Raw genomic sequence first — 25,310 nt, forward strand, 5'->3', positions numbered from 1 at the left:
GTAGCCCCTATAGTTAACAACACTGTGTTGTACACTTGAAAACCTGTTTAGAGAATAGATCTCACCACTGTTAAATTCTTCTTGTGGTAAGAAATTGTTCTTATCGCAATTAAATAAATTCCCCCAAACTGAAATCAAAACAAACAAACAAAAAAGCCCATGAAGGACAAAAATATATGTAGGAAAAATAGAGGCAATGTTATAACTTATTAGAGTTCCCAGAACAAATACATCACTTCTAAAATTTATCATTCACCTTGGTTTATAACCCATTAGTATTTCAAAATAAAGTGGTGAAAAAATGTGGGGGGGAAAAGTCTTAGCTATTATAAATATTATCACCGTTGCTAGCTTCTTATGTGTCATTTTACTGATCAGAATTCTGAGATTCAGAGAGGTGAAGCACCTCGCCAGGGACCACACAGCTGAATGTGGGCAGAGCAGCCCCTAGGAACCAGGTCTTCTGAGTCCCGACCCAATGCTCTGGGACATTCTTGGAACTGCCCGCTAGGGGACGCTCTTCGCCTGGGATAGGATCCGGCCAAGGATCCAGCAGCAGCCTTTTCTAACTAGAAGAACCTAGCATTCTAGAGCTAGCAGGGATTTTGATCATGTCTAAGCCCTTCTCTTAGAGGGACAGAAACAAAGCTCTGAGAACGTATGTATCTGGGCCCAGATTCACCCATGGTCACCAGGTGATGCTGGGATGGAGTCGCAGTTTCCCATTTCCGAATCTCATTTGCTTCCTGCCTCCTTGTGTCATCCCTTGCCCACGTCCCTGCAGCCACTTCTGGACTGTCCCTTGCAGAGCTAGGTGCTTCCCTGCTGGGCGTTTGCAGGGCTCAGCTGTCTGGGCGTAGAGAAGGTGTTTGGGAGCAGGGCAGGTGTTGTGGCAGGTTGGGGAGCCCTCCCCATTTCTTACCATTCTCTGGCGTCATTCAGGGTAATGTGTGCACTGCTAAGGGCAGGGATATAGGAACTAAACTGCCTTGTCCTCCCCTTACCAGTCCTGCCTCTCATTGTCCCATCTATAAAAAGGAGCTATAAAATACCCATCACACAGGGTCTTTGTGAGGATTGAGTTAATATGTGCAAAGCACTTGGAACAGTTGTAAGCACATGGTAAGAGCTATAAAAGTGTTAGTTCTCAGTATTATAACTCACCAGCATCCTACCTGGATATGCGTTGATGTGAGAATTTCAGTATGATTCATCACACTCCTCAGCTACTCACTCATCTGTAGTATCCTTTCATAATAACAAGTGCCATCTCCTTGCAGTTGGGCTGTGCACTATGCTAAACCTGTGATTTCATTATATCAGTTAATCCACAGAACAACCCATGGATACTATTATTGTTCTCAACTCAGAGTTGAGGCTTAGTCAAGACTAAGGCATTTACCAGACTCACACAGAAAGTGGCAGACCTGGACTCACACTCAGGCCTGTGTGATGTCAAAGCTGAGGCTTTTTACCACTACACTGTCTGACCTCCTCTTGAAGCCAATTAAAAACAGTAAAATCAAGCCTCCGGAGGAGCCCCAGCATCCGCTCTGCTCACGCCTCTCTGCAGGACCTATCTCTCTCAGAAGCAATCCTGCAGGGTGAGGTTTCCTACCACTCTTATCCTTCGGGACAAAAGAGCAGATTTCGCAGATGTCTCCCTGCTTCCTGGTAAAGACACAGTATGCTTTGACCGACAAACAAAGAGCCCTCTTCAGATTAGAGCTGAGTTAGCCACACAGTCTTCAAGGGCCACCTTCCCAGCCTCCTGTGTCTTCTGCAGCCTGCAGGCCACTTACCTGGGCAGGGTGGGTTGCCTGCATCTCAGGCACATGAATTCACTGAGTTCTGGGTGATCCAGATGTAACATGAGCTCTCAGTGACTCAGGCCAGCCTATCTGGGATTTTTCCTCTCTTGGCATGTGAGAGAGCCTGCAGTGTTGACATCTTTTAGCCAAGAAAGAAGCAGCAGGCACCAACCTACAATTGCAGAATCACAGAATGTCAGTCAGTGTTGGAAGGGACCATAGGATGGGGAGAAAAGGATCCTGACAAGGGAATGTTCTTGGTCAGGATCTCGTTGAGCAGGAAGGAAGGTACCCAGATTTAAGCCCTTACTTATCCTTGGTACCTTTCCTGGTACCCCCAGCTCCCAGAGGTGCTGAGAAGAGGGCTGAGCTGGGACAGGGTGGCAATGCGCATCTAGGCCACTGAGTATATGTGCATTCAGTGCTCGCTCGCTCTCTCTCATAGGTGATGAGCCTGTAAAACAGGCTTTCTCAACCTCAGCACTAGTGGCGTTTGGGGCTGGATAATTCCTTGTCTTGGGGGCTGTCCCGTGTTTAGCAGCATCTTGGGCCTCTACCCACTAGAGGCCAGTAGCACTCCCCAGTTGTGTGACAACCAAAAATGTCTCCAGGCACTGCCAAATGTCCTCCTTCCTGCTCCCCACTCTTGTTGAGAACCAGTGCTCTAAAAACCGGCTCCTTCTCTTCTGGAAACGTGTATTAAAAGCTTCCTATGAGCCATGCTCTGCTGGCACATGAATCAAGCATGGGCTCTGTCCTTAAAGGAAGGACTCATTCAGAGTCCAGCTGGGGAGATGGACAGGGCCATACAGGTGGCAGAGTATGGGAAGCCCTTCCACAGAGATAAGCACTAGGTTCTCTGAGGGGCACAGGGCAGGTGCTTCACTGACTGGAGATCCAAGAAGGCTTCACAGGAGGACATGGCAATTTTCCAGGCAGGCAAGGCAGGTGAACAACGTTCCAGGCAGAAGGAATGGAATATACAAAGGTCAAGAGTTGTGAAGTGTGACGTGTTGGCTGAAAAAAGTATTCTAGTGTGACTGTGTCCTACAGTGCACATGGGGAGTGGTTAGGGAGCAACCTGGAGGAGGGTGAGGCGAGAATAATGAGGGTGGGACTTCCCTGGTGGTGCAGTGGTTAAGAATCTGCCTGCCAATGCAGTGGGCATGGGTTCGGTCCCTGGCCCAGGAAGATCCCACACGCTGCGGAGCAGCTAAGCCCGTGCGCTACAACTACTGAGCCTGCGCTCTCGAGCCCGCGAGCCACAGCTACTGAAGCCCGTGTGCCCTAGAACCTGTGTACCACAACTACTGAGCCCATGTGCCACAACTACTGAAGCCTGCACACCTAGAACCTGTGTTCTGCAACAAGAGAAGCCACCGCAGTGAGAAGCCCACGCACCACAATGAAGAGGAGCTCCCACTCACCACAGCTAGAGAAAAAAACCCGCACGCAGCAACGAAGACCCAGTGCAGCCAAAAGAATAAAAAATAAAAAAATAAGAATGAGGAGGATAATGATGATGGTTAGCTCATATTAACCATTATTATATGTCATAATATATGGTATCTAATGATGATGGTTAACTCATATTAAGCACTTACTGTATGCCGTACTGTTCCAAGTGTCTTATGTATATTGTTTCTTAATCTTCATGGCAATCCTTTGAGGAAGGTATTATTGTTATTACTTCTACTTTATAGATGGTAAAAACGATGCACAGAGAGATTTGGTAACTTGCCCCAGCCACACAGCTTGGGAAGGTGATGGAAATTTGGTTTTGAGACCCAAGGATTTTGAAGTATAGCGCTGTCACCATCAGTGTCTCAGTTACCTTTTGCTGCATAAGCAACCACCCCAAAGTGACTGGCTTAACCAATGCATTTTATTATATTTCATGATTTCGTGGGTTGGCTGGGGCTCTGCTGGGTGGTTCCTCTGCTGGTCTGGCTTGGGCTCTCTCATGCAGTAGCAGTGAGGAGGGGCTGGATATCTGCCACCTCGACGTTCCTCCATGTAGCCTCTCTCCTCTCCTTTCTTCTTTCTGGGCCTTTCCCCATGACCACTTTCTCCTGCAGAGTAGCCTGTTCTTCTTGGTGGCTCAGTAGCTGCCAGGCCTTTTTAATGTGAGGACTTGGAAGTCCCAGGATGTTGTTTCCTCTGTAGTATTATTCTTTTTTTTTTTTTTTTTTTTTTTGTGTGTGGTATGCGGGCCTCTCACTGTTGTGGCCTCTCCCGTTGCGGAGCACAGGCTCTGGACGCGCAGGCTCAGCGGCCATGGCTCATGGGCCAAGCCGCTCCGCAGCATGTGGGATCTTCCTGGACCGGGGCATGAACCCGTGTCCCCTGCGTCGGCAGGTGGACTCTCAACCACTGCGCCACCAGGGAAGCCCCTCTGTAGTATTATTCTAGTCGAAGTGGTCACAGGCACAGCCCAGATTCACAGGGAGGGGACATGGGGTCCACCTCTGGTAGGAAGAGAGGCACACACATATAGGGAGGGAAGGGAGGAATTGTTTGAGGCCGTTTTTGGCTACTGGATATCAGAGCCAGATTTTTATTCCAGAAAGAATGTTCTGGCAGCATTGTGGAGGTGGATTGAAGAGGGCAAGACTAAAGACATGAAGGTGAATTATGAAGTCACTATAACAGCTTCAACAATTTTGGTTGAACTGGTCATTCAGCGTCTCTCTTTTCTTCTGTTACTGTGGAAAGACCAGAGTAATTGTGTTTTTTAAATTATTAATTAATTAATTTGGTTGCACTGGGTCTTTGTTGCAGCAGGCGGGCTCCTTAGTTGTGGCTCCAGGGCTCCTTGGTTGCGTCTTGCTGGCTCCTTAGTTGCGGCACGTGGGCTCCTTAGTTGTGGCAGGTGGACTCCTTAGTTGCAGCTTGCCAACTCCTTAGTTGTGGCATACGAACTCTTAGTTGTGGCAGGCATGTGGGATCTAATTCCTTGGCCAGGGATGGAACCTGGGCCCCCTGCTTTGGGATCATGGCGTCTTACTCACTGTGCCGCAAGGGAAGTCCCAATTGTGCTTTTGTTGTTGTGGTGGTGGTGGTACGCGGGCCTCTCCCGCTGCGCAGCACAGGCTCCGGACGCGCAGGCTCAGCGGCCATGGCTCACGGGCCCAGCCGCTCCGCGGCATGTGGGATCCTTCCAGACCGGGGCATGAACCCGTGTCCCCTGCATTGACAGGCGGACTCTCAACCACTGCGCCACCAGGGAAGCTCCCAATTGTGTTTTAATAATAATAATAATAACACAATAATCATAGTAGCCTACATTTATGAAGCACATATTGTATGCCAAGCACTGTCGTGAGTACTTTTCTACACATTTTAATCCTCACAATTAGCTCATGAGGTATATTCCTATTTTACCTTCTAGAAAACTGAGATCAGGTGTGTCAGTCACCTTGGGCTGCCATAAAAAGCTGACTGAGTGGCTTAAACAATGGAAATTTATTTCTTCACAGTTCTGGAGGCTGGACGCTTGAGATAAGATGTTGGCAGGTTTCTTCCGAGGCCTCCCTCCTTGGCTTGTAGATGGCTGTCTTCTCCCTGTGTCCTCACATGGTCTTTCTTCTGTGTGTGTCTGTGTCCTGATCTCCTCTTTTTAGAAGGACACCAGTCCTATAGGATTAGGGCCTCCCACATGACCTCATTTTACCTTCATCACACTTCATCACCTGTCTCCAAATACAGTCACATTCTGAGGTACTGAGGGTTAGGACTGCAACAAACAAATTTTGAGGGGACGCAATTCAGCCCATAGTCAGGTAATTAGCCTCTGCTCATGTGATTAATAGGTGGGAAGCAAGTATTTGACCTGGTCTGTCTGACTTCAGGCTCCTGTTGTTAACTGCTCCTTATAGTATTACCCCAAATTGTCTTCAGTTCTTGTCCCAAGCAGGAAAGAACAAGGTGGAGGAAGACACCAAGCCTGTGGAGCTTTGCATTTAGGACTTAGCTATTTCTAACTGAGGAGTAGGAGTTGAATTCCACTTAGCTGTTCTGTGTCCTTCACCTGTCACTCTATCATAGTGACCTTTTCGGAAGGGCACTGAAAGGTGGCGGGGGTGGCATATCCTGATAGAACCATACTAGGGGATGATAGTAATGATCACTAACACTTTCTGAATGTGTACAGTGTGCCCGGAAGAATGCTAAGTGCTTTACGTGCATTATTTAATTCTCACAATAATCCTGTCGGGTGGGTATTGTTATGTTTCCTATTTTACATATGGGGAAACTGAGGCAAAGTGGTGCATTAACCTGCCCCAATTCACCCAGCTAGTAAGAAGTGGCAGAGTCAAGCTGAGCACTCAGGCCATCTGAATCCAGAATGTGTACTCTTAACTATTATTCTTCCAGACTGACTCTGGGAACCTGGTAAAGAATGTTTTTTTGATGTCGAGTTGTATGAGCTGTTTATATATTTTGGATATTAATCTCTTATTGGTCATATCATTTGCAAATATTTTCTCTCATTCAGTAGGTTGTCTTTTCATTTTGTCAGTGGTCTCCTTTGCTGTGCAAAAGCTTTTAAGTTTAATTAGGTCCCATTTGTTTATTTTTGTTTTTATTTCCTTTGCTTTAGGAGACAGATCCAAAAAAATATTGCTATGATTTATGTCAAAGAGTGTTCTGCCTATGTTTTCCTGTTTTCTTCTAGGAGTTTTATGGTTTCCGGCCTTACATTTAGGTCTTTAACCCATTTTGAGTTTATTTTTGTTTATGGTGTTGGAGAATGTTCTAATTTCATTCTTTTGCATGTAGCTGTCCAGTTTTCCCAGCACAACTCATTGAAGAGACTGTCTTTTCTCCATTGTGTATGCTTTCTTACTTTGTCATAGATTAATTGACCGTAAGTACATGGGTTTATTTCTAGGCTGTCTATTGTGTCCACTGAGCGACGTGTCTGTTTTTGTGCCAGTATCATGCTGTTTTGATTACTGTAGCTTTGTAGTATAGTGTGAAGTCAGGGAGTGTGATTCTTCCAACTCTATTCTTCTTTTTCAAGATTGTTTTGTCTATTCGGGGTTTTTTGTGTTTCCGTACAAATTTAAAAACTATTTGTTCTAGTTCTGTGAAAACTGCCATTGGTGTTTTGATAAGTATTGCATTGAATCTGTAGTTTGCCTTGGGTGGTATGGTCATTTTGACAATATTAATTCTTCCAATCCAAGAACAAGGTATATCTTTCCATCTGTTTGTGTTGTCTTCAATATCTTTCATGGGCAGAAGATCTGAATAGACATTTTAATAAAGAGGAAATAAAGATGGCCAACAGGCACATGAAAAGATGCTTAACATCACTAATCATCAAGGAAATGCAAATCAAAACCACAATGCGATATCACCTCATAGCTGTCAGAATAGCTATCATCAAAAAGAACACCAATAACAAATGTTGGTGAGGATGTGGAGAAAAGGAAACCCTCGTACACTGCTGTTGGGAATGTAAATTGGTGCAGCCATTTTGGAAAACAGTATGGAGGTTTCTCAAAAAACTAAAAATAGAACTACCATATGACCCAGCAGTTCCCCTTCTGGATATATATCTGAAAAAACAAAAACACTAATTCAAAAATATACATGCACCCCAGCGTTCATAGCAGCATTATTTACAATAGCCAAGATATGGAAGCAACCTAAGTGTCCATCAACAGATGAATGGATGAAGAAGATGTGATACACACACACATGCGTGCATGCACACGTGCACACACACACAATGGAGTATTGCTCAGCCATAAAAAAGAATGAAAATTTGACATTTGCAACAACATGGATGAACTTGGAGGGCATTATTCTAAGTGAAATAAGTCAGACAGAAAAACAAATACTGTGTGATATCACTTGTATGTGGAACCTAAAAAATACCACAAACTAGTGAATATACAAGAAAGAAACAGGCTCAGAGATTAAGAGAACCAATTAGTGGTTATCAGTGGGGAGAGGGAAGGGGGGAGGGGGCAATACAGGGATAGGGTATTAAGAGATGCAAACTAGTATGTATAAAATAAGCTACAAGGATGCACTGTACAAAACAGGGAGTATAGTCAGTATTTTATAATAACTATAAATGGAGTATAACTTTTAACAATTGTGAATCACTATATTGTACACCTGTATCTTATATGATATTGTACATCAACTATACTTCAATTAAAAAAAAAGAATGAGTCTACACTATTTCCACAAAAAAGAATCTAAGAGAAGACCCATTAGGCCATCATTTACCCAAAACTTTTCAATTTCAACCATCAAGATATTTATTGCTACATATCAAAATAAAATACTGATACTGTTTCTTGATTTATCCGTTATAGAAATCACTTACTGACTTGGTGTTATCTGAGATTAAAATGTCTGTCAGTTACTTGCCTTCTATCTTTTCCTGTAAACCCCTATAATCAATATTTATTGATATCATATTATGTTTATATAATTATTGTCCAATGCAAAGCCAAAAAGTATATTGTGATTACATTTCCTTCCTTGTATACTTTTTTGTTTTTCCTGGAGTTGATAATATTTGATTGCTTTTTTTAAAAAAATAAATTTATTTAATTAATAAATTTTAATTATTTAAATAATTGCGTGTTGCGTTTTCACTGCTGGGCACGGGCTTTCTCTAGTTGTGGCGAGCGGGGGCTACTCTTCATTGCGGTACGCAGGCTCCCCATTGCAGTGGCTTCTCTTGTTGCAGAGCATGGGCTCTAGGAGCACGGGCTTCAGTAGTTGTGGCACACAGGCTCAGTAGTTGTGGCTCGCGGGCTCTAGAGCGCAGGCCCAGTGGTTGTGGCTCACGGGCTTAGTTGCTCTGCGGCATGTGGGATCTTCATGGACCAGGGCTCGAACCCGTGTCTCCTGCATTGGCAGGCGGCTTCTTAACCACTGTGCCAACAGGGAAGTCCCTGTTTGTTTGTTTTACTTGCATTATTTTCTATGTACCTGTCCTTTTCTTTCTAATTAGAACTTTCATGTCCTATCAATAGTTTTTCATGCTCAAATGTGTATACCCCTCTATCTGGAACTTTCCTCCTTGAAGCCCTCCTCCTCCAGTATAGACAGGTTTTACTTTACTCCTTTCACCTAAAGTAATGATAAAGTAAATAATAACTATTATTCTGGGAGTTCTCTTTTCTTTTATGTTGGAACCCCTGTTTCCTGGGTCCCAGGTCTTTCTTTACTTCCTGGTTTTGGTGACACTTTTCCTTCTGTTGCTTTCTAAGAAATGATACATGGGAGATATATTTTTTTGAGTTCTTGCTTATTTGAAAATGTCTTTTTTTCTACCCTCACTCTGGATTTGCCATTTGGCCATATAGAATTCAGATTGCAAATTATTTTCCCTTAAAGACATTGTTCCATTGTCTTCTAGCTTCTAGGGTCATTTTTGAGAAGTCCAATGCCATTTTTAATCCTATTTCTTTGTATGTGACTTATCTTTCTGGACACTTCTAGTTCTTCTCTGTATCCCTGGTATGCTGAAACTTGGCATTCGTCTTTCTTCATTCATTAGGCTTTCAGTTGGAGACTTGGGTCCTTCAGTTCCAGGAAATTTTTCTTAAATTATTTCTTTGATAATCTTTTCCTCCTCTGTTTTCTTATTTGGATGTTGAATTCAAATGATTCCCTAAATATTTTATCCTTATGCTATCCTTATTATTTCCATCATTTTGCCTTTTTATTACTTCCAACCTGTCTATTAACTTTTTAACATTGATGATCACTTTTGATTTCCAAGGGCTCTTTTTATTTTTCATAATATACTGCTTTTAAAAAATTGATGGGACTTCCCTGGTGGCGAAGTGGTTAAGAATCTGCCTGCCAATGCAGGGTACACGGGTTTGAGCCCTGGTCTGGGAAGATCCCACATGCCACGGAGTAACTAAGCCCGTGAGCCAAAACTACTGGGCCTGCTCTCTAGAGCCCGCGAGCCACAACTACTGAAGCCTATGCACCCAGAGGCCGTGCTCCACAACAAGAGAAGCCACCGCAATGAGTAGCCTGCGCACTGCAATGAAGAGTAGCCTCCGCTCGCCGCAGCTAGAGAAAGCCTGCGCACAGCAACGAAGACCCAACACAGCCAAAAATAAATAAATAAAATTAAAAGAAAAATAAAAAATTGATGGATGCGATATCTTCTCTGAACTCTCTAGGAGTATTAATTGTAATTTTTATTTGAAGCTTTCTTCTGTTTCTGGCATGATCTGTTTCTTGCTGATCCAATTTTTTTTTGGGGGGGGTGGTTTGTTTTGGTCTCTGTCTTTCATGATGGGGGCTTTCCTCCAGTGTCTGGTGACCCTTAGTTATCGCTTCATATTTTAGAGTAAGGAGCAAGACCTAACTGGAGGGGGGAGGGATAAGCTCGGAGTTTGGGATTAAAATATAAACACTATTATATATAAAATAGATAACCAACAAGGACCTATTTATAGCACAGGGAACTAAAGTTAGTATCTTGTAATAACCTATAATGGAAAATTTAAAAAGAACATAAATATACATAAATATATACATATATAAAAATTATTTTCCGGGCTTCCCTGGTGGCGCAGTGGTTGGGAGTCCGCCTGCCGATGCAGGGGACACGGGTTCGTGCCCCGATCCCGGAAGATCCCACATGCCGCGGAGCGGCTGGGCCCGCGAGCCATGGCCGCGGAGCCTGTGTGTCCGGAGCCTGTGCTCCGCAACGGGAGAGGCCACAGCAGTGAGAGGCCCGCGTACAGCAAAAAAAAAAAAAAAAAAAAAAAAAAAAAAAAAAAATTATTTTCCATATATATTACTGAATCACCTTGCTGTACACTTGAAACTGACGCACTGTAAATCAACTATATTTCAATAAAAAAAGGCAAAAGAACGACCTAACTGTAAGCCCTATGTGTACATACAGAACTTATCAAGTAGAAACCTTCACTGTTGGGTTTTTGGTGGGGGTCTTGCTGTTTTGTTAGGGGAACCCCAGATGTTATTATCTATGGTCTTCTTCCTCTGGGGCAGTTCAGTTTCTTAGGAGAAGAATCCGCTCATCTGCTGTCTAGGGGTCACACACGTTGCCTGCATTTGGGGAGCAGAGTCTAGGAAGAGGACTGGGGTCCCCACTGCTCAGGATGCACTCTCGCTGAGTCTCCCTATTTCCAGACCTTATGTCACTCCTGCTGGCTACTGTGCCCGTTGTACTGGAATCTAGGGCCTGCCCAGTTCAGATCCGCCAGGGATCAAGCTTCCATTCTCCTGCCTGGGTAAAGAGTAACTGCTTGGCTTCTGGGGCAGAGGATGTTTTCAGCTCTGATCCTTACTGTGTTCCATCCTTTTATCATGGGCCAAATCTTTCAGAGGTTTTGTGGGGCAATCAGTTTGCTTCTCACCTGTGACCCCCTTCCCCACTCCCCCTCCCTTGCTCTGCTATGATGTTACCATTCCTCCATCTGCTTTCCTTCTTTTAAAAAGGAACAGAATAAATGCCAATAAGCACATAAAAAGCTGCTCCGCATCACCAACCATCAGGGAAATGCAAATCAAAACCACAATGAAATGCCACTTCATACCCATTAGGCTGGCTTATTATTTAAAAAAAACCCAAAACAAAAAACAACAGTGTTGGGGTGGATATGGAGAAATTGGAACCCTTGCACATTGTTGGTGGGAATGTGAAATGGTGCAGCTGCTGTGGAAAATAATGTTTCCTCAAAAAAGTTAAACATAGAATTACCATTTGATTCAGCAGTTCCACTTCTGGGTATATACACAAAAGTTTTGAAAGCAGGGACTTGAATAAATATTTGCACACCAGTGTTCATGGCAGCAGTATTCACAATAGCCAAAAGGTGGAAACTGCCAGGATGTCCATTGATGGATGAATGGATAAACAAAGGGTAGTAATATCCATACAGTGGAATATTATTCAGCCTCAAAAAGGAGCAAGATTCTATCAGTTATTCCTCAGTACAGCTGAAAATGAAATATAGTCTGATTTTGTAGGGGAAAAAAAAGGAATGAAATTCTGGCACATGCTATAACATGGCTAAGCCTTAAAGACATTATGTTAAGTGAAATAAGCCAGTGACAACAGGACAAATATTATCTGATTCCACTACTTAGGGTAGTCAAAGATGTAGAGACAAAAAATAGAATAGGGTTTACCATGGGCTGAGGGAGGGGGGATAGGGAGTTATTATTTAATGGCTCCAGGGTTTCAGTTTGGGATGATGAGAAAGTTCTGGAGATGGATGGTGATGATGGTTGCACAATAATGTGAATGTACTTAATGCCACTGAACTGTACACTTAAATATGACTAAAATAGTAAATTTTATGTTGTGTATATTTTACCACAATTTAAAAAAGCGGAAATCACTTGCTTACTGTGGTATCATGTCCCATTTTCTTCATCTATGTGAACATACTCCTTTTTAATTCTTTTACCGTCATTTTGGTGGGGTCTCAGGAAAAAGAGACAATATATGTGTGTAGTTAATGCATCATGTATAACTAATTTCCCTCAAGTATTTTTTCAGTGCCTGCTACATGGATGACACTGTGCTTGTGAATATAAATGTGATTGGTTTCCATGTTGAAAAAGAAAAAAAATCGCAGGCACAATACTTCTACTATACTTGTACACTGTCAAATACAGTCTTGGCTCTGAGGTCACTAAAGCAGGGAGAAAATGGATTTGCTGCAATATTTAATATATTTGCTGTCATCTTGGACTATGGCCCTAAGTTGCCGTAGCAACGGACAGAGCAGGAACTTCATTAGAGGAGGAGCTCCTTGGATTTTAACCATGTTATTCAATCAGGCATGAAGGATGGGGTAGACCATCACGTGGCACACAGAAGATCTTTTACTTTGATAAGCTGTGTAATTAGCTAAATCTAATAAGTCATTGGAACAAGTAAAACAACAACCTAAATCCTTGCTTTTTTGCATCTTTTCTGGAGTCATCAGTAGTCAAACGATTTCCTTGGAATTTCCTTGGTGGAGCTATCCAAAGCAGTGCCAGCGGTACTGTTTGAGCATCATCAGCAAAGGGCAGGAAGGGGCACCAACAGACTAATGATGGATAACAGCTTACTGTCACTGGCAGGTTGAAAGAAGATGCCTGGCATAAACAAGGTCACCAAAGACATTATCATAGGCAAGCTTTAGGTCTTTGTCACAGGTGGGTGGGAAGCTATTTTTTGGAGGGAAGAAGGGTGCCTTCCCAAACACACACATACACACACTCACATCCACACCCACACCCACATACCCGCTTGCAAAAGCTTCAGTAGCAATTTCAAAGCAACATGCAGTGAGTCCATATTGCTAAGAGAGTTCAGAATAAAATGTGATCAGAATCAGGTGGGGGTGGGGTGGTAGTAATCACCAACAGGGATGGCTTCCAGGAGGACAAGAGTTTTGGAAAAAGGAAGAGTCACATACTCTTGGGGAAGGCAGAGTTGTGTCTGATTCATTAAGACCTTACCATCACTCCAAATCCCCAGTTTGTCTGCTTGTGATTAAATCAGACTCATTTCCAACATTTCCTCCTAACAGCCTTCCAGGAGGCCCCAGGCAGAGCAATCCAATGGAATCATATTCTGGTGAACTTAAGAAGGCAAGTATTTATTTTCAAGTCTCTTTACCAACCCTGGAAATTAATTGCTTTGTTGACTCACTTTCCTTCCCCAAAGGGTAACTTTTGAGTTTGTCGCCTATTTACAATACTGGTCTATTTTACTGCAATATTCTTTCATTGTGTTGTTCTCCCCTGGATACAATTGTAGTATATATAGTCAAACATGAAATAAATCGGTTTTGGTTTTTTTGTTTCTTCCTTTTTTGGGGAGATGCTAATATTCTAAAGCCCTAAGCAAGGTACCATGTGATTTACAAAGAAGGGCCAGATGCAGTCCTTTCATGCTGTTAAGGGACAACAATAGAAGAAATGACAGAAGATAATCAGTGATTAATTACCAGATGAGTGATAGATACCAGGTGGTCCCAACCTGAGCTTCCCAGCCCCATGGGGTAATGAGGGAAGCAGGGAGGGGGTGCCTGTGAGTTATTTTCAGGACTTCAAAAAAGAGTAACCAAAAAAGCTCATATATACCAGAGATTAGATGCACAGGCTATTTAAACCAAAACATCAGGTTTCTTTGTTCTGGGCTAGAATTATAACAAGTCAGTTATAGAATAGAAATACCAGTTACCCCATGCTGATTGGAAGCTCTGATTGGCAGTTACCCTTGTCTTTGATTAATAAAACATGAGAAAATGAATTATTGCTTGATAAGTATGTTTTGTTTGATAGACAAAAAGTATTTCAAAGCATGGGATTTGTGAAGGGAGGATAATAAAATGGTTTGGGTGAAAAGACTAGGAATGAGGAAGATGAACAGGAAGTGGTTAGGAGCAGTTTAACGTGGATAGAGAGTGCAGAGAAGGAGGGACCCTCTTAAACAAGGTTGTGAAAGATGTGTAGGATTTACCTGTGCAGTGGTTCCCAAAGCGTGGTCTGCACCCACAGCATCAGCACCACCTGGAAACTTGTTAGAACTACAAATTCTTGGGTCTCGCCTGCTGAATCAGAAACTGGGAATGATGCCCAGCCATCTGTGGTCTAACAGGCCCTTCAGGTGATTCTGATTTACACTACAGTTTGAGAACCAAATCTATACCATCCTTTCCTAAAATTTGAAATACTAATGAAACAGGAGACAATTCTAAGAACTACCTGCTCAGCCTTAAAACAAAATGAATCACTATCAAGAGAGTTATTTCCTTTTCCAATCTCTCATGCCTTTTGATAGCATCACAGAGCAAGAGTCTGGTCCTCATTTGCATCTCTTTTTCAAACAAGGAGAACAGGCTGCACTCAGGTTCAAAGGCCCGGCAGGTGATGGAATCTAACTTGACTCTGATAACTTGGTTTTCTTTTCCTCACATTTATTTTATTTTTTTTTTATTTATTTTTTTTTTTTTTTGCGCTACGCGGGCCTCTCACTGTTGTGGCCTCTCCCGTTGCGAAGCACAGGCTCCGCACGCGCAGGCTCAGCGGCCACGGCTCATGGGCCCAGCCGCTCCGCGGCATGTGGGATCTTCCCGGACCGGAGCACGAACCCGTGTCCCCTGCACCGGCAGGCGGACTCTCAACCACTGCGCCACCAGGGAAGCCCCTCACATTTATTTTTACAGTTATCTTCCCTTTTGGCAAGTGATGCTAGTTTTCCTTTTGCAAAAGGAGTATAGAGTATTCCTTATGAAAACTATTTTTATGTAAAAATGTGATTCGATTTAAAGAAAAAAGGTAAAAGTACTAGAGGTGTGTGGAAATGGAAAACATACTCAAGGCATTATATGAATGATTGAAATTGCAAAGTCTATTTAAGACAACAATTTGTGTGTGTGTGTTTGATATTGATGCTTGAATGGATAAATTTATATTTGTCCTTGTTTATTGGAGTTTTGGGAGAATAAGCTACAGATTGAAGCAAGTACAAGTAAAAAGGAAAAAAGTATCCAAATAGCAAAAGGCATTCCAGGCAACAACCTATGACCACTTGTGGGAGCAACACCTAGTACAACAAAATCCTCCACAGCAAAAGGAGCCACTCAGTCCTCTGGAGTCAGTTGTGCCAGGATTTTGTGATACTTCATTTCCTGAAGTATAGGGTTGCTGAGATGTGATGAGAGCTGGAACACAGGCTTTGTAATCTCTTGAGGAAAAGAAGAAAACAGTTCTTGCATAGGTGACAATTAACATCATGTTGCTACCCATACCAGACTCATAGAGATGCTTTTTCATCACTTCATTTTGAGTCAAGAAGTGCCCAAGTTAATTGATTTATGTACAAACATAGATGTGTCCCAGCATGCTATGGGTAGGGTTATTCAGGGGGAAATTATACTGTATTCCTTTTCTCACAATATTTTAATTACAGGTAAAGTCTGATGAAAAACAATATAAAGGGCATCCTCTAAGATAATGATTGTCTAACTTTTTTTTTTTTTTTTTTTTTTTGTGGTACACGGGCCTCTCACTGTTGTGGCCTCCCCCGTTGTGGAGCACAGGCTCCGGACGCACAGGCTCAGCGGCCATGGCTCACGGGCCCAGCCGCTCCGCGGCATGTGGGATCCTCCCAGACCGGGGCACGAACCCGTGGCCCCTGCATCAGCAGGCGGACTCTCAACAACTGCGCCACCAGGGAAGCCCTGTCTAACTTTTTTGACCTCAATGCATGAAACACATTTTACAGCTTTTTTGACCTCAACTTTTTTTATCTCAATGCATGAAATACATTTTACAGCTTGGCCCAGTGTGTGTGTGTGCACACACAGGTACATACATACACACACACACACACTTTATAACACCTAAATAAAGGTTTAATGAAATAATACTCATCCTTATAGCAAGAGACATGCTCTGCAAGTTTTTGCTCTATCTTATTAAAATGATTTTCCAATCCATTAGTGGTCTCTTTCCCACCTTCCTTCTCTGAGGATACTGATTCAGTAGGTTCGGGATGGGGCTTGGAAATCTGCAAGTTTTGATAAGTTACCTAGAGGATTCTGATGCAGGTGGAACTTGGCCACACTTTGAGAAACAGTACTTTCAAGAAAACAATAATAGAATCCTAAGGTGTTAGTATATGAAAAACTTTATGAATCTTGTAGTCCATTACCTACTCAATAAAGTTCAAATATAGAATGACATTCAAGGCCCTTCTTTCGCTAGCCCCTGCTGAGCTTTTCGAGTATAAACCCAGCTGTGACCTTGCTGCTCTCTGTCACTCCTGTTCCACACAACCAAACTGCATCAGATAAATCATCATTTATGCACCCCATGCTTTTATGTAAACTTTCATTTCTTGCAGTGTAGTAGAATGGCTTACCCTGACTGATCCTCCTGCTGAAAACAACTAAATGTGCTAGATGACATAAAAAGCCATTAAAAAATGTGTTCATGAGCCAGCAAGTTATTAAGGAATCCTCAAAGACCAAAAACTAAGTAAGTAAAGTAAGCAGAACCCCAAAGCTGGCTTTTGCCTCAAAGATATTTGCTGAACTGGCTGATTTTTTTAAAATTAATTTTTATTGGAGTATGGTTGCTTTACAATGTTGTGTTAGCCTCCAGTGCACAACAAAATGATTCAGTCATACACATACAGGTATCTCCTCCCTTTTGGACTTCCCTCCCATTTAGGTTACCACAGTGCATTAGGTAGAGTTCCCTGTGTTATACAGTATGTTCCCATCTGAACTGGCTGGTTTTTGAGCTCTAGTTTTTCATGGGGAGACAGAAAGTGAAGCCTAGAACCTGCCTAAGGTAGGGGTCTAATAGGACCCCTTCCATAAAGTGAGGACCTCAAATGGCCATACCTCACTGTAAAGGCACTTTAGTGCAAGGGTGATTTAGAAATAAACCTGTCACCTGAAGAATAAAAATAGTTGCTTATCTTGAAGACTGGGCCTGGGTGGAGGGTCAAAAAAAATCTTCCCTGAAAATTTGTAATCATAAGTCAATCCTTATAAGGATCTATAGCATGAATTCACACAACCAAAGTGATTCTAGGTTAGTAGTGTCCTCGAGGTACCTAGCAGAACGAAATGCACACCCCGTAGAGGAACCTGTCTTCCCCAGGCCTCAAGGAATTCTTCATGATAAAGTTTTAAGAAATTTCAGCTCATGATCAAAAATGGTAAAAATACATAAGGAAGCGAGGCAACATGAGTACTGAGCCAGCAGAAACAACAGACAGCAGAATCAGACTCATGAAGACTATAGATAGTGGAATTATCACAGAATATAAAAGAAGTATTTTAATATGTTTAAAGAAATAAGAAATAAAATTACAAATAAAGTATCAGACTGTAAAACTGACAAAGTATATTAAAAAAAGAATTTCTAGAAATAAAAGATTATGGATTCGGCAGTTAATTAGACAACATTGAGGAGAGAATCAGTAACCTGGGGGAGAGTTCTAAAAAATATGTTGAGAATGCAGCACAGAGACACAAAGGGATGGAAAATATGAGAGATTAAGTGATCTGGAAGATAGAATTAAATAATTTTATACACATATAATTGGTGTTCCGGAAGAAGAGGAGAGAAAGAATGTTGCAGAGACAATATTTGAACAGATGTTAGTTGAGAATTTTTCAGTGTTGCTGAAAGACACCTGTTCACACATTCAGGAAGCCCAGTGAATCTCATGTAAGATAAAAAGAAATCCACACCTGCACATAGCATAAATGAAACTGCAGAACACTAAGACAAAGAGAGGATCTTAAAGCAATCAGAGAGAAAGACAGATCGTCTTTAAAAGAATGGTAATTTTCCTGACAGTTGTCCTCTCAACAGCAATAGTAGAAACCATTGAAATATCTTAAATGTTCTGAGAGAAAAATAACTGTGAACATACGATTATATATGTAGCAAAACTATTTTTAAAGGAGGATATGCAGACAAAATCTGTGAGAAGTCATCACCAGCAGACTCACCAAAGGAAATTCTAAAGAATATACTTTAGGCAGAAGGAAGGTCTGAGATGCAAGAAGGAATGAAGAGAAAAGAAAATGATAAATTTGTGGACGAATAAAAAAGTCAACTCTATACGACAAAAACAATGTCTTGTAAGATTAAAAAAACCAAGATAAAACTGAGGTTTATGATAATAATGGTTCAAAATTTGGGGAGAATGTGATTAAAGTTGAAGAGTTATAATCCTTATTTTTGGGGAGGAGAGGAGGATCAAGATACTGATCGATTTGGATTTTGACAAGCATCCATGCTTGTCAGATTACTTGTCAGTTACTAAAAGAATAGGAACAGAATGGCTGCCGTCTCTCCCCTATACAGTCTGCAGCTCTAATGCTAGTGAGCTCCTGTGTCTCACTTGGGTCTGTACTTCTGGACAGTGGTGAACAAGTGGGGAGCAATGCGAATGGTCTGCCCACGTGGGGAGGAGTATTTCATCAGTGGCATTGTTTGGCATTGCCAGTACACTAACAACAAAGCATACCAACTTTTAGTGGGTTTTATTATTGTTTAAATTCTCCATGCCCCCAACTCCATGGCACTGTTCCCAGATTCTCACTGATCGCTTTTCCCTCCCCAAGCAGTGGCCCACGTGAGGTCTGATTTTTCAATTTGCAGATGTCCGACTTTTTGCTATTTGCTCATTCTTCTTTGGGTCATTACCTTGATCCACAACATACTTCAGGGCAGTGATTCTAGAACATTCACGGAACCCTGAGATTCCTCATGACCCCGTCAGGGGGTCCTCAAGGTAAAACATATCCTTAGATTAATAGACTATCATTTGCCATTTCACCATGTGGACATTTGCGCTAAAGGTGCAAAAGCGATGGTGGCTAAAGCCACTGGCACCTTAGCAGAGATCAAGGCAGTGGCGCCAGTCCTTCCTAGCGTTACTTGTGCTGCATACCAAAGTGGGACGATTGTCTCAGGAAGAGCGCTTGTGCAACTGTTGAGCTGTGAGTTGAACTGCCGCTTGTTTCACAAAACACCATTGTGTTACTCGGAAGAATGAGCGACAGACCGTAGGGAAGGTTTAGCCTTCAAAGGAAAACTGTGCGTTGTGTAGAGCACATACTTAGCTGGCTAGGATTCTATGGAGCTATTTTGCAACTCCGTAAGTCGTAGTTAACTGATAGCAATGCAAAATAATTCTTTTCTATAGATATGCAAATTACTTGTGTCTGGTGGAGGGATACCCCGTCCCGCTCTATGAAAAAGCCAGTTCTGTGCCATGTGCGCATTCATTTCAACATTCTTTTATTCATTATAAATTTGTGCTTCTTTAGCTTCTCCTTTGAACTGGTTCAAACATCTGCTTGATTCTCTCATTATGATTTAAATAAAATCCTTAACATGTGGTCGTCTTTTATCTGTATGAGAGTTACAGTTTTACCTTTTTAAAAAAGTATCTTTTAACAAAAAACTATAGTTACTCCAGCTTGGGTATGTGGCAGAAAATTTCTCAAAAATAATTGAAATTAGCCTGTCAAGGAAAACACTGACAGTATTTGTTATCAAAGATCAAATTCAAGCTTTCAAGGAAAAATTAGAATATCTTCCACTATTAACTTGACAGCTTCCTAACACTTAAAGACTTATCTCCTGAGACTGGCAGTGATGTTAATGAATGTGATCTTGTATAGTGAAATGTGACAACATTTGGAAGGTCTGCATAACTCAGTGAGCCAGTATTTTCCAAATGACCAATGCATGATGTTAAAGAACCATGCATAGGTAAAAAAGAAATCCATTCAAAGTGCATGAAAACCGATAGAATTTAATATAACAGAGTTCCCTGATATGGTTTCAGATTCTACATGCAACTAATCTTTAAGAAACTAACAATTGCTGAGTTTTGATGTAGTTGATTATCAAAGAAGAAAATTCACCATTATCTGAAGTCTATAAAGTATTCCTTCCTATTCCAACTATATATCTGTGTGAGACCGTATTTTCTTCATATACTTCAATCCAAACAACTCATTACAATAGACTGAATGCAGAAACAGATACGAGAACCTAGCTGCTCTCTATCAAGCCAGACATTAAAGAAATTTGCATAGATATAAAGCAATGCCACTCTTCTCATTAAATTTTTTTTGTTTTGGAAAATAGTTATATTTCATGAAAATATGTAATTAATGTTAAAATGTAATGAGGTTATTATTGTTATTTTTAAATAGACTAATAAATAGTTTTGAAAACCCATATAAACAAAAGCTCTTTGGGAATCTTCAGTAATTTTTAAGTGTGGAAAAGGATCCTGACACCAAAATGTTTGAGAACCACTGCACAAGGAAAGATTGTTAAATGTGAATTGGTTAAATGGTCGGTTTATGTCAGAAGAAGATGGGGTATGGAAAGAAGTGGTCCTACAGATTAAGATGAAGTTGGATTTCCTCTTGCATTATGCACAAGTCTTCTGGGGGGGAAACTGGTCTAGTTCTGGCTTTGCCATTAATAATAATAGTATTAGTTATATTGGGAGCCCCTACTGTATGCTAAATATACTACATGGATCTACATGGATTACTTCATTTATTCCTATAACAACCTTAAAAGGTAGGCCTTATTATTATCATTGTAATTATTGTTATTCTTAAGTAAACCCAGGTTCAAAGAAGTTAAGTGACTTTGCCCAGAATCTAACAACCATGATGCAGACCCCACTCTGTCCTGTTCTACAGCCAGTGGGCTTAACCAGGAGTCCCTGTCATCTCCTGATTCTGAGTGAGCATGGCCAAGTCCTGGCTCTTGGTTTCCTCATCTGTAAAACAGATGAGGTTAGACAGAGCTTCACCCACCTTGGGTCAGGTCCTCAGCTCTGTGCAGAACACGTAGCCTATTCTCCTCACCTCAAGAGGCTCCCAGTCCAGGTGATCCCTAACGTCTGTTCAAACTGCCTGATTCTATACTTTTCACAGCCCATATTCTTTTTGCTGTCACTGTGAGTCCTGGGGTTTGACTGGCTTTGTGGTTGGAAGTGAAGAAGCCCAAGCAGAGGGTGAAGAGGCTGCCAGTTCAATAGTGTAGAGTGGCAAGATATTAATCCAGTAGTTAATTCATCTTGCCACTGAATCCTAGGGGCCTGAAACCAGAAACCTAAGCATGAAGCTTCCACTGCCGGAGGATTTTATCCCCCCCACCAATTCAGGGATTGCTTTCAGCCAACATTACCTCTGCTTTCTGAGCACAAGCCAGGCTATTGTGCTGGAAATAATCTGTGTTAGTCTTATTGGAGTGGCTTGTGTTGCCATAGTTACTGTTTGGGTTCTGTGCACCTAAAATTTCAAGGATTTATCAGGAAAAAAAGAGTTTGCTGATTTTTCTCTTTGGAACATCAGATTGGAGAAAAAACAGATTTTTTTTCCTATTAAATGTCTTTTCTGGGTGGGTACTGTCATACCCGGCATTGCAGAGTTACGGTTAACTCTCCAGTAGTGAAAAGCGGGCTTGGCCATGGCCTTGAAAAATGGACGTGTCAGCATCATGCTGAGGACCCACAATCACTGCCTGATGGTGCATGGAAAGGCAGGTTGTCATTGCTGGTTGTGCAGCTCAGGAAATTGCACGAGACAGCTGGTTATTTATGACAGAGAAACACAGAGCTTCTTAGTAGGTCTCCCAGTTGCCGCCACTCTCTAAACAGTCACTTTCCACCCAGCACTGAGGCTGGGTCAGCGTTTTCATGGAGAAGGGAAGGGGAGCGGGGCATGAAATGGTGTGGCCAAGAGAGCCAACCTGCTGCTCCGCACACGTGAGCAACTAGAAGTGCGCTACATGGAGACTCTGCTTTTGTAGTAGTGATGTCTGTTTGTGCTGCCTGTTTGCTTGTCTAGTTTGCAGACTGCGTCAGCCCACAGTTGAGTCCAGAAATAGTCCCCTTTGCCTGGTCGCCATGAGCCAGACTGGTCTTTATGTGGCTGTCTCCTAGGAGCCCAAAGCTATGCCACATGGCTGGAAGCTGTGTTTACAAGCTTTTCATCTGCCTTCCTTAACTTGTGGTTGCTATGGTTTCCTTTGCCTGCTGGGCCTGGCCTTTTTAGGGGTACAGGCTGTCCACTCAACCGAAAGCCAGGGGCACAGCTCTGCTAGCATTGGCCTTTTGGCCACAATCCCAACCACATCTCATCACCTGCCCATTCTGAGCCCTAAACCTCACCCCTTGTGGGGCTGACCTTGACTTTTGCCCCAGCACCAGTCCAGTGTGGGGTCCACCACCTCACTGCCTATCCTGGGACTTTCCATTGACCTCATCAGGGCACTGATTTTGTTCTCATCAGACTGATTTCTCAGTAGCTTGGATGTTACTTCGTAGAGCCCTGTCTTCTTCTACAATCATCGCAATCTCCTACTTATATACACGGCTCGTTTAAACCTAGAGACAACTCCATGAGGTGGCCATTGCATCCCCTGTAACAGACAGCTGTTGCTGCTGGCCCAGCATCCATTCCCCCCTTTTCAGGCAATAGCATTTTGTCTTTTGGGGCACCGCTCCCTTTTCCCCATTCTCAGCTCTAGTGGGGCTCATCCCACCACTCTTATTCCAGGGCCTGGCCAATCAGAATATTCTTTTTTTTTTTTTTTTTTTTTTGCGGTATGTGGGCCTCTCACTGCTGTGGCCTCTCCCGCCGTGAAGCACAGGCTCCAGACGCGCAGGCTCAGCGGCCATGGCTCACGGGCCCAGTCGCTCCGCGCCATGTGGGATCCTCCCAGACCGGGGCACGAACCCATGTCCCCTGCATCGGCAGGCAGACTTTCAACCACTGCGCCACCAGAGAAGCCCCCAATCAGAATATTCTTATCTCCTAGCTTCAGTGGTTGGTCCGGGGATTCATCACATGATCCAAGCCAGGTCAGTGAGGATTAATTACAGAACTTGCACAAGAAAGAAGTTTTTTTTACTCTTGTTTAGGTTGTTAGATGTAATCTTGATGTGCTGGTATGGGGGGCCTACAATTTAGAAAGCATGAAACAATGCAGAGAATAGAATGAAGAGGTTAAGAGAAAACCTGTGACTTGGCGACACTGTTTGTGTGCCTCAACTGTAAACCAAATACTTGAGTCAGAAAAAACTCCCTTTTTATGCAAATGTCTGTTTGAGTTGGGTTTTCTGTCACTTCCAAGTGACAGAGTCTGATATATCCCTATTCAAGAGGACCTTGAGGCTCAGAGAAGTGAAATAACCTGTCCAGGATACCCAGCTACTGCAGTGTGACCCCATTTCTCTTGACTCCAAAGACTCTCTTCCACTATCCCATACTGACTTTGAATAGTAGTCTTACATTTGTGATACATTTCACAATATGCAGAGTACTTTCACATGACTTATACCACACGCCAATTTACTGCTCCCGGCACAGGGCTAATTATTTTTATTGTTATAAACACAGTACTATCATTCCCATTTTCTAGATGAAGGTATTGAAGACTGGTTGCGTGTGCACTTAGTGAGTGACCAAGTGGGGCTGCTTACTTTAACTCTGGTTTAATATTCATTCCACCTCTCTCCATCACTCCCTGAATTTCCCCAGCTGCTGGCCTCTTGTCTCTTTCTTTTCCCCAAGGAGGCTTGACCACTCTTTGGAGGTAGTTGCCTTTGGAGGAGGTCTGACACGATGGCAAGGGCATGGGGTCTGGGAGTCAAACAGATCCATGTTTAGATCTTGTTTCTACCACTTACTGACTCTGTAACCATGGGCAAGTTACTCACTTTATTCCGAACTCTAGTTTCCTCTTTCGTAAAACCTATGAGTCAGGGGAGAATACTACTTACCTTACAAGATTTTTGTGAGGATTAAATGAAGCCAATGCATGTGAGCAGTAATAATAATAATATCAGCAATGAACATGAATTGAGCATTTACTATATTATTTAATATTATTATCTCTATATTCCAAATGAGAAAACCGAGGTACAGAAAGGTCAAGTGACTTGCCCAAGGTCACATATCTTATGAGTGGCAGAGCAGCATTCAACCCAGACATGCTGGTTAAGAACTCTTAATCACAGCACTCAGCACAGAGTAAGTGTTTAAATAACAGAATTACTCTGTATCCTACTCCTATTTCTCTGAAAAGCTCAATATCCGGTTTCAGGAAAGAACCGAAGCAGTGGATCTAGGGTGGAAGAGGGCCATGTCTGGTAGACAGATCAGAGTGGGCTAGAGGCTATACCAGGGAGGTAATAACGGTCAGAGCACTTACATGGGTCAGAGACGAGGAAGACAGGTGGGGCCTGGATGCCAATAAAGGAGGGCCCAGCAAGACAGGTGGGCTTAGGAAGTAGAGACCCACAGAGCCAGAGAAAGCACACTAGGAGACACCTTAGTGACCCAGAAGGCTCTTTATTTCAGGCTGAGAGCTTTGCTGTGGTTTCTGTTAAGCCAGGAACCCACTGATGAGTGGTTGACCGGGGCCCTGCAGGAGAGGGGATTAGGATTAGGTGGAACTGCAGCTTCTGGCAGGCATCTGTATCTTGACATTGACTGAGGCTTGTTAGTGATAGTCTCAACTCATTCACTCAATATATCTTTGTAACCCAATGGAAAAAGGTCTTATTTTCTTCGCAGTAGATTCTTTCCTCGCTTAGGACTGCCCGTCCTTCCTCATTTCAGGAGACGTATGTAGGTGGGTGAACACTTTGATCAGCTGCTTGGGGTGGGGGTGAGATGAGTTCCTAAGCATTAAGCTTGAAGAACAATATATAGATGGTTCTGCTCCATTAACTAACCACCAGGCTCATATTTGGTTGAGTGGGTTGGTACTCTAAGGCTGAGAACCGAATAGCTTCGGGACAATAGAGCATATTTTTTAGAGGCTGAGAAAAAGGAAGAGGAAGAGAAGGAGCAAAAATGAACTAACTGTAGGGGAGAAGACTTTGAGGGAAAAGAAGAACAATATTTAAAGGAACTTTTATGAAATCTTGTCCCACTATGTGCAGTGTAAACTTTC

At 42.6% G+C, this 25,310-nt stretch overlaps 1 protein-coding gene and 1 long non-coding RNA gene across 4 annotated transcripts in view; both read left to right on the forward strand.

Annotated features, from left to right (window-relative positions):
* LOC309814233 overlaps positions 1-13,429 on the forward strand; it is a 48,211-nt gene extending 34,782 nt beyond the window's left edge. Inside the window, exon 3 of the long non-coding RNA XR_014295653.1 lies at positions 13,367-13,429. This is a non-coding gene — a long non-coding RNA (uncharacterized lncRNA). The remainder of the gene's footprint in view (positions 1-13,366) is intronic.
* Positions 13,430-19,020: 5,591 nt separating this feature from the next.
* The window catches only part of SRGAP3 (SLIT-ROBO Rho GTPase activating protein 3), a 280,149-nt gene continuing 273,859 nt past the window's right edge, over positions 19,021-25,310 (forward strand). For all 3 annotated transcript variants that reach the window (XM_082639785.1, XM_082639787.1, XM_082639788.1), the window contains exon 1: positions 19,021-19,104. In XM_082639785.1, the coding sequence (XP_082495911.1) occupies positions 19,080-19,104 (25 nt within the window). In that variant the 5' untranslated portion in view covers positions 19,021-19,079. The remainder of the gene's footprint in view (positions 19,105-25,310) is intronic.

Source organism: Mesoplodon mirus (assembly GCF_964341445.2).
Source record: "Mesoplodon mirus genome assembly, chromosome: 12".
Classification (NCBI taxonomy): Eukaryota; Metazoa; Chordata; class Mammalia; order Artiodactyla; family Ziphiidae; genus Mesoplodon; species Mesoplodon mirus.